At 38.3% G+C, this 9,486-nt stretch overlaps 2 protein-coding genes across 2 annotated transcripts; one reads left to right on the forward strand and one right to left on the reverse strand.

The window, feature by feature from the left end:
* The first annotated feature begins 5,649 nt into the window (after positions 1–5,649).
* med9 (mediator complex subunit 9) lies at positions 5,650–6,401 on the forward strand. The gene is made up of 2 exons (XM_004071420.3): positions 5,650–5,781; positions 5,977–6,401. The coding sequence occupies exons 1-2, from the start codon at positions 5,702–5,704 to the stop codon at positions 6,194–6,196; spliced, it is 300 nt and encodes a 99-aa protein (XP_004071468.1). The 5' UTR covers positions 5,650–5,701; the 3' UTR covers positions 6,197–6,401.
* A 575-nt stretch (positions 6,402–6,976) lies between these two features.
* On the reverse strand, positions 6,977–8,304 carry rasd1 (ras related dexamethasone induced 1). The gene is made up of 2 exons (XM_004071421.4): positions 7,929–8,304; positions 6,977–7,819 (listed from the first exon to the last, which is right to left on the reverse strand). Exons 1-2 carry the CDS (start codon positions 8,197–8,199, stop codon positions 7,296–7,298), a joined length of 795 nt encoding a protein of 264 aa, XP_004071469.1. The 5' UTR covers positions 8,200–8,304; the 3' UTR covers positions 6,977–7,295.
* Positions 8,305–9,486: the final 1,182 nt, after the last annotated feature.

Genomic DNA, 9,486 nt, shown 5'->3' on the forward strand with positions numbered 1-9,486 from the left:
TTGTTTATTATTTGATATGAAAAAGTATTTGGATTCACCAATGTTTAATTTATTTGCACATCTATCTATCTATCTATCTATCTATCTATCTATCTATCTATCTATCTATCTATCTATCTATCTATCTATCTATCTATCTATCTATCTATCTATCTATCTATCTATCTATCTATCTATCTATCCATCCGTCGGTCAAGTTTGAACAGCCACCCGTTCACTTTAAATCAATGGGTTCAAACCTTTGACTGTAGGAGTCCCCACTGTTTTAGGCGCAAGCCCACCACCTAGTGGAGGATTTTTAGATTGTCAACAAAGAGACCACTACTTAGCGTAAAGTTCTGCAATAATACTATAACGGCACCCCTGTATTTTATCCGGGCTGGGGACCGGCACAGGGGGACCAAAACTCGGGCCTAGGGACTCATTCTGGAGTAAGCTCATATTTCGCCCTCTGGAAGATAAACCCAGGTGCCAGTTCTGCAAGCAGCCAACTGAGCCTTCCAGCCACTCTGTCTTCTAATTATTCATCTGATTTATTTATTTGTTTGTTTGTTTGCTTGTTTGTTTGTTTGTTTGTTTGTTTGTTTGTTTGTTTGTTTGTTTGTTTGTTTGTTTGCTGTATGGTGTTAACAAAATTTTTGGGGTAATTTGCCAAAATCAAATTAAGGCACACCAATCCTTGCCACAAGGGTCTCAAACAAAAAACAGTTGAGCAAATAAAACCAACATATTCACTTTCGCGCAAAATTACTACAATTATTATAAATTCTGATCCTTCATCTCTTGTAAAAGCTCACTAAAAAAATGAAAAAAGACAGAAAAATCAAAATATGAGTATTTCTTTCTCGTGTCTGTATAATTAACACTGCTGGTGATTTTTTTTTTAAGGAGTAAGTTCCATGATGTTTCACTTGGAGGCAGTGTAGGTCTGCTCAACGTCTGTTTACTTGATGAAACCCATATTATTTTTAGTTAAAAAAACAAACATTTTGCCTCTTTTTATGTTTAATTTCATTTTATGAATTTTTTTTTTACTCCTAAAGGTGGAACATGCACTTCAACAGTAGAAGTAAAGGAAATTATTTATTAGTTAAAATATGATTTTCCCTCAAAAAATCAGTTATTATTGCTTGACTTAGATTTTTTTTTAAATCATCCAAAAGTTTTCTTATGACTATTGACTGGATGAAGAAAATTATTTATTTATGTGTTTTTAAATTAGTACAATTTCTATATCAGTGCACATTTCCTAAAACACAAGATTTTTAAAGAACATCCTTGAAAGGTTTTGGTGATTTTCAATAAGAAACTTCTCTGAAAATTATGTTATTGTTGTATTTTTCTAGTATTATAGGTGAACTGCCTTCAGATAACAAATACTGTACAACAAAATATTTACATTTGAGTGTCCATCTGATATTGAGCTAATGAATCAATGCTTGTCTCTGACAAAAACCTTTTATTTTTTTATTCTTCTAGGCTGTAAAAAAAAAAAAAACGAAATTAAATGTTTTCTTTTCACTAAAACGTTCTAGATAGAAAAAACGAAATTAAATGTTTTCTTTTCACTAAAAGGTTCTACATAGAGCTATAATGGTATTTCTTTGTTCACCCGGGAGACAATGCCAATGTTGACACTGCCAGTTATATGTGAAATGGCATGATTTGTCACCACTGATCTGAACCGGAGTGGTGCTTTCTTATTGGACTCCCATGCCAATCACAGTTTATCTATAGCCAACTCCATGTTTGAGCACAAGGGCATCTATCTGTGATTGTGGCACCAGAATGATGATGACGGGAGGTCAAAGATCGACTTTGTAGTTGTGCCATCTGACTTTCTGCTGTGTGTCTTGGAAACTTTAGTGAAACTGAGTGGGGTTTCTACTAAATGCCAGCTGGTGGAGAGTTGGATTTTTTCAGGTCAGACAGATTTGGTTGGCCAAAAGTGGGAGTCTGTAAGGGAGTATCTGGCGATAAGCCAACTGTCAGAAGGACTTTAAACTCCCACATCCGAGAAAGCCTGAATGGAGGCTGGAGATGATTGGTCCAAGTGGACAATGTTTTCCAGCCCCATGGCGGTAGCTGTGCGCTCTCTGAGGTTTGTTGAAGGGTCACGAACCTGGTGGTGGTTGCCGGAAGTAACGGATGCAGTCAAGCAAAAACAGGAGTCCTGAGATCTGGGTGGCTTGTGGGACCGCTGAGACAGTTGACAGGTTATCAGCAGCCTAAGCAGCATGCAGTGTGGGCAGTTGAAAAATGTTGCAAAAATGAGTCTGAGAGGAATTGGAAGTACTTTGGAAGATGTGTTCTGTGTAGAAGTAGGTCAGGACATCTTGCCCCTTGCAACCCCTGATAAACGGAAAAAAATGAACGAATGGACATGAAAAATGTATTCGATGGTAGACATGACTGAATATGAGCTGGATTGACTGTATTTGAGTATTTTAACAGAGATGTTTTTTTAATTAGCTCAATTAGGCAAAATAAAAATGAAATTGAACTTTTGTTTATGCAGTCAAAATGTGGCTTTTGAGAATCAAGATCCACATAATTTTTGTAAGTTGTTTTGTTGTCTAATTAAACAGTTCAATGACAGCGTGGTCAGGTTTCAGTATGAAAATGACGAATCATGAATCACTCCCAAAGGAAGATGAGTCACTACAACAATCCATGACACAGACTATTCAAACAACATCTGAATGACAAACAGAAAGACAGAAATGTTTTAAGTTATAAGTGATTTAATGGATTAAAGACACAAAGAGGATTCAAAACGCTGTTTCAAATTAGTTTTGCAGGTCAGCAACAGAAAATGACTGTTTTGGAAAGAATCCTTTAAGATTTTTAAATCATTATCTGCTGGCTTCAAACATTTAAACTAACAGAGAATATAAGGCAACAATGATTGAAAATGAAGTAAAAAATGTACAATTTCTAACTTTTCTATAAGATAGACAAATAATGTTTCTGAAAACTTCACAAACAAACTAAAAAAAAAATGGAGATTCACATTCAGGGGAAATGTATTTTGTCTGATATAAATTAGTTTTGCAAGATTAAGTTAAAGTGGTATCTTTTTTTCAAGCCTAATGTTTGGAAATACAGCCAGCTTGTTTGGAAAAAAATAGTGTCAGACCGATATAAGTGTGCTATGATTAGCCAACAGATCAGCAGACAGGGCATCTGCATCCCACCAGCTTTCCACCAAGGATGCTAGGATGTGACCCATCTGTTGGAAACTGTCAGCTGTCTTCTTTACGTCATTGCAGAGAGCGGGCGGGGTAAACCTAACCATTTGGGGGGTGTTATGGAGAAGTTCAAAAGGAAGTGTTCGGATATGACCCAGCCAAAGAGTCGCACTAGAACTCTCTTGGCAGTCGTTGCATTTTCTACTGAGTTTATGGAAGAAGTTTTCCAGGAAAAGGCAAGTAGTTCATCTTTGTCCATAAAAGGGAAATTCTGTGGGCTAAATTTTGAACCAGCAATGGTCAAAGCGTTGTTTTTATTAATAAAAATTGTAAAATGATCCACAATTCAACAAAGAATTATCCCTCAAAATCTGATGTGTTTTCATTATTAGGTTATATTTTATTTTTTTAAATTAAGGAAAATCTAAAAAAGTGTAAAGTGAAACTATCCTTTTATATGTTGCCAAATGTATTCAACTTTTCACATATTTTGCAATGTAAAAAGAAGAAAAACACACCTATTTCAATATATCTGCAACTAATTAAACAAAAACAAAACATTTCAACAGGATTTTGAAGAAAAAAAACTATTTTTTTTATTTAAATCCTTGCTGCAATTTTAGTTTTAAAAGTCATATTTGACTGCAAGGGAGACAATCCCAGCTACTGCAACGGCATTTACTGTATGTCGCTCTAAAAGTGATTTCTGCAAATCCTGGCTAATGTTCAAAACTGGATTTAAATTATTACTAAATCTAAAAATAATTATGCAAGCTCCTTCGCTGCCTCAAAAGTGAGGTTCAGCTCATCAGCATATAAAAACAGCGATATTCTCTTTTCAAATTGGTTTGATATGTGTGATGCAATGACCAGATCCGTCAAAATGATCCAAGATTTGATAGTTTACACTGTGATAGTTTACATTGTAAAATGCTCTGAAAACGTCAATTTGAGGTTACTAATATATTCTGTTTAGTTTGTGCAAAACCTCCCAATCAAGTCGAAATGGAAATCCTTACTTTTACAGTCAGTGGCGCCACTCATTTAGATATCCATTCTTTGTCACACCTCTGGGTAAAAGCCTCACACTTAATTTAATGCTCACTGCCTGTGTCACGTTGGCATTCTATCTTCTCCAGGGGAGACTGAGTTTTTCCCTTTCTGTGTTCACCAGGTGTGAGTAATGAACTCATGGGATGTTCGCTGCATCAAGAGGTCAAACTTGATTTCATGTGAAATGGATGTAAACATGAGTTATTTGGGCTAAAAAGAATACATTTAAAAATAAAACACATAATTCAACATCAAACAGGAGAATCGTCATTGCTACACATGCATAATCGTGTAGTCACTTGTACTAACAAAGAATTGAGCAAATTAGCCATTTTAATTCTCCGTGTTGCCTAATGTATTGCCAAACAGGGCTTTAGAAAATAACCAGGAAGTAAGCTTTTCATTATTTTGTTTTATTTTCTACATACTAAATATTGTATCCCCAATCAACAAGGACGCACTGTGTAAACAGAAAAGGAAAAAGGGTTTCCAGACAGAGATGCACGACCTGAATGAAACACTTCATTTATCTTCCAAACAGACAAATTGCGTGACGCACCGTGAGACTATATTTGTGCTTGCTATGAGCTCTAGTGTTTACACAGCTCCCCATTTTTCAGTTCTCAAGCATGTCTTGTGTTGACTTTCGATGTCAGTACTTCAGGTTACCAAGTAGCAAGACGTGTAGCCAAGGTCATTCCAAGTCCTAGGTCATGTGTTTATTATGTGCATTGACAAATGGTCTGTGACCTCCATCCATCCATCCATCCATCTTACTCTGCTTTACCGGGACTGGGTCACGGGGGCAGTCTAAGCAAAGATGCCCAGACTTCCCTCGCCCCTGCTACTTCCTCCAGCTCTTCTGGGAGGGACCCCAAGGTGTTCCCAGGCCAGCCGAGAGACGTAGTTTCTCCAGCGTGTCCTGGGTCTTCCCCGGGGCCTCCGCATAGTGGGACATGCCCGCAACACCTCCCCAGAGAGGCGTACAGGAGGCACCCGGACTTGATGCCCGAGCAACCTTGGAATAGGTCTGGGACCTATTCTGAGCAAAATGATGACATGCCACGAGAATTGCAAGGGCTTTATCAGAAAGAAATCAGTCCCAAATCTTTTAGATCTTTTTTCTTGTGTTTGAAATTTATTACAGCAAATTTTTCTTTGTTATTTCTTGTTTTGTGTCAAGACTTTTTAATAGTTTGGGAATCATACCATGACTTATATGACTTACCATCTCAAGGTAATCATTTTTTTCATACTTTTGATAACTAGAGTATTCATTCATTCATTCATTCATTCATTTATTCATTCAATCAATCATTCACTCATTCATCTATAATCATTGTTGTTGTTGTTGTTGTTCAACATCAATTGAACTTTTTTAAAGTTGTGATTTCAGTTGAGATTCTCGGAGTAACCTGTGACGTCATCAGCCTGCGCCAGTTGCAGAAGGAGTAGCAATGGCGGTAGCTCAGGCTAAGCTCGTGAAGGAGACCGAAGACTGCTCTTTGCTGCCCTTAGTTCACGACATTATCAAATGGTAAGCTGTTTCCTGTGTGCTGGGTTTACGTATATGTTGGTATTTACTAAATGGTTCACGGTAAACTCTCGTTGGGGGTATTTACGGTTTGCTATATGAGAAGTGACGTGAACGCTTCCCATCATGGGTGCAGTTTTGCCTTTAATAGAAGTCTGTTATTTATGTATTTATTTATTTATTTATGTTTCTGCTTAGCATGGATAAGGACAGCCCGGATGTCAACCAGGAGCTGACAAAACTAAAAACAAAGATCCAAGAAACCCGGGAGCAGATCTCTAACATGTCTGGGATAGACTGCAGTCCGCCGGAGCAGCAGCAGCAGCTGGCCACGCTGCGGGAGCAGGTCCGCACCAAGAACCAGCTGCTGCAGAAGTACAAGGGACTGTGCATGTTTGATGTGCCTAAGGCGTCGTGAGACAACAGACTACAAACTGGAGACTTGAGCAAAGACGTTTATTTCTACGGTTTACCATTTAAAAAAAAACCTGAAATGAAAAATGGGACTTTTGTTTTTCTTTTTTGTTTGCATCAGTGTGAATGATCTGCTCTGTTTCTGAAGTATCTGTTATTATTTCAAGTTGTAAATCTCTATTTTTAATAAATTAAATCGTGCTATAGTGTTTTACTTGTTTTCATTATTATTATTATTATTATTATTATTAATAATAAATGTATAAGGGCTTTGATGCTTTATTGAGCAGACCATTTAGTCTGAATCTAAAAGGTTTTTAAATAAAGGAAAGCATTTGCCACGGCACACACTTTCACATAACTTTATGTAGTTCCTTTTCACAACATGCAAAGTAAATCTAATTTAATGTGAATCAGCATTTTTCTCTAAACAAAGTTTGATTTTAATCATAAATGATATTGTCTCTAATGGGCCAAATATTACATCTGTTGATATCTACTAAATAGCCTCTAATTATATGTGCTGCACTGCCTCCTAGTCTAATTGTTTTCCTTCTCTGTTATTGTGCCATGGTTATCATTTGTGCAAACAATGGAGTCCTAATGAATAATTATTCAGGCTGTTAGCTCTTTTTATATATAAGTCCATTTAATTTCAGAATGTCTCAATAAATGATGTGTTATAAACATGTATTTTCATTCGAACAGCAGAATGAAAACGTATATATAATTCTTAAAGTGTTTGTTTTATGCGAGAAATTGGAGAGTGGGACTGAGAACAGACTATGAAAGTATCAAGTTTTTTATTTTTTATTTTCTCTTTATGCAAAAGTGGACAAGGACATAATAAATATACACATGGAGTTCATTTGTTCATTCTGCAGCAAACATTCAAGTTTGAAAAAAAGGCAACATGTAAACTTGGTTTTCACCTTCTAGTGCTGCGCATAGAAAGCAAAATGTAGAAACAGATTTACAGCATTTTCAGAGCATCGATTTCACTACATGTCTTGGCTCATATTGGACAAGAGTGCCTAAAGTTTGTCGCAGACGCGCTGCGCATAGTCACATGGGGACAAAGTTTTTTGCGCTCGTAGAAATGGTCAGCAAATTACGCAGCCCTTTTCTTTGGCGTGGCCGCCGCCGATGGCTTTCTCCTTTATGTACATCAAGTCACTGTGCACGCTTGGTCTTCGTGCGAACGGTGCCACAATCCCATATGCGTTCCCATCTTTGCACTTCTTGCTTCTGAAAGACTTTCTGTGGAGAACGTCGCAGTACTGCAGGGAAACTTTGCAGTGCCGATCAGGACTCATTTCGTTTGGCAGCTTGGCCATGGTAAAGAGAGTCTGAAACATCTGGTCGACGTTGGTGTTCTTCTTCGCTGAGATTTCAAAGTATGCGCACTGTTCATCTCCACCAACCAGCTGCTCAATCTCCTCGTCCTGCACCTCCCGGTAAAAGTCTCTGTCGCACTTGTTGCCGCAGATGACCAGCGGGACGTCCACGTTCTCCTTAGTTTTGTTTCGCAGGCATGACTTGGTCTCGTGGATTTGGCGCTTCAGGCGCTGCACCTCTTGAAAGGAATCTCTGTTGTCCAGGCTGAACACTAAGATGAAAACATCACCTGGAAGAACAGAGGAAACGTGCGTTTTAGAGCTGAACAAAACCAGTGTTGCCGGGAAATATTTCCTCTATCCTAGAAGCATAATGTGCAAGTTTCAAGCTGAACTCACCAGTGAGAATTGAAAGCCTCCTCATTGCAGGGAAGGGGTGGTTTCCAGATGTGTCCAGGATGTCCAACTGGTAAACGTCCCCTCTAATGCTGTAAAATTTCCGGTGGAAATCTTCAATGGTGGGTGTGTATTGGTCATCAAATCTCTCATTCAGAAACCGAGAGATGATGGCTGTCTTCCCAACTTTAGTGGAGCCCAGGATCACCATCCTGTGACAATTCTTGGCTGGAATGTCGAAGTCATTCTCCGACGGTGACATCTTCTTAATCATACTTGCAGCAAACCTGCACCCGGTCTCGCACTGCTCTTGCTCGGACGGTCTCAATCCTAGAGTTATAGTGAGGAGTCTGACCCAGGCTCTGTCTCTGAAGCTGAAGTGGTGCGAGCAGAGAATTTATAGGGGGATTTTTTGCCGCGCCTCCGTGCGTCATGCGTCACCCTGCAGCTTGGGGAGCAAGATCCAGAAGCTGGAATCACAATGTTACCAGGGCTGCTTTTGTGCGTCAGATCAATCCGTGCCTCATGACAAGACTGAGACAGCAAGACACAGCTTGTGTGTTTAAAACACAATTCAGGAACCTTTTGTTTTTGTTTTGTTTTTTACCTCATGAAAAAGGAAAACAATGATCATATTTTAAAATCAAGTTTATTGTCATACTTTGTTAAACTTTTTGTTGTTTAAAAAAAGATTGAACATTTTCCAAAATGGCCATTCAGCTGAATAGCATTTTAAAACACTGGAAAAGTAAATTTGTCTGCGTTAGAGTGCATGATGTGCTCTCCGCTGTTAATGAATAGTCAGGAGAGAGCAGCTGGATGGAGGGAGCGGGTGGTGGACCTGAAGCACGTGAGCCTCTCAAGATTTAGCTCTGAGAGGCTGCTACACCTTTTCATAACATTTGCATTCGTTATGCTGGTTTTTGCAGGTCAGAAAAAAGCAAACAAACAATAAAAGGGAAATATGCAAACAGTGTAGCTGCAAACGTCAGAAGGGAGAGAAAAAAAGAAAGTAGCCAGGTGTGTCTGCCACTGCCCGTAGTGGCCCAATCCAATTTCAATTGACTTTCTCATACGGTCTATTAATTAAAAAAGCCCAAGATGGAGCCCGCTGTTTGTGACTCAGACTCTTCTCATCTGCTTTGGCAATTTAAGCACTTATCACCTTTCACCTATCCTCTCACCTGTGATTCACTGTAGAGAGTCAAGATTGAAGTGAAAGTCTAGGGATGGATAAATGTGTCACCCGTGCAGCAACATGTGACAGAGTTATCTACTTCATAAAACCATTACAAGAAAAGTCATTCCTTATGTTGTCCCAAAGTTAATTCCTGTGACTTGTACAATACATTTGTTGTTAAATTTAAACAAATAAAAGATAGAAAAATGCTGCAAAAAGTCTTATTTTTAAACTGAGCAGAATGGGAAATATACAACACCACAAATAGCCGCTCTTATAAAAACCTATTGGGTTATTTTGGACACTAAAGGCAATTGTTAGCAGGTCTTTGAGCTAGTTTACCTTCTTGTCTTGCAAGGAAATTGACAATAATTTGTAAGT

The sequence above is a fragment of the Oryzias latipes genome, chromosome 8 (assembly GCF_002234675.1).
Source record: "Oryzias latipes chromosome 8, ASM223467v1".
In the NCBI taxonomy this organism is placed as follows: Eukaryota; Metazoa; Chordata; class Actinopteri; order Beloniformes; family Adrianichthyidae; genus Oryzias; species Oryzias latipes.

Excerpts from the sequence above, each read along its gene's own strand:
- med9 (XM_004071420.3), top strand. The coding sequence starts at position 5,702 with ATGGCGGTAGCTCAGGCTAAGCTCGTGAAGGAGACCGAAGACTGCTCT. Across the intron at positions 5,782-5,976 it reads GTTCACGACATTATCAAATG|CATGGATAAGGACAGCCCGG; the intron begins GTAAGCTGTTTC and ends GTTTCTGCTTAG.
- rasd1 (XM_004071421.4), bottom strand. The coding sequence starts at position 8,199 with ATGATTAAGAAGATGTCACCGTCGGAGAATGACTTCGACATTCCAGCC. Across the intron at positions 7,820-7,928 it reads GAGGCTTTCAATTCTCACTG|GTGATGTTTTCATCTTAGTG; the intron begins GTGAGTTCAGCT and ends CTGTTCTTCCAG.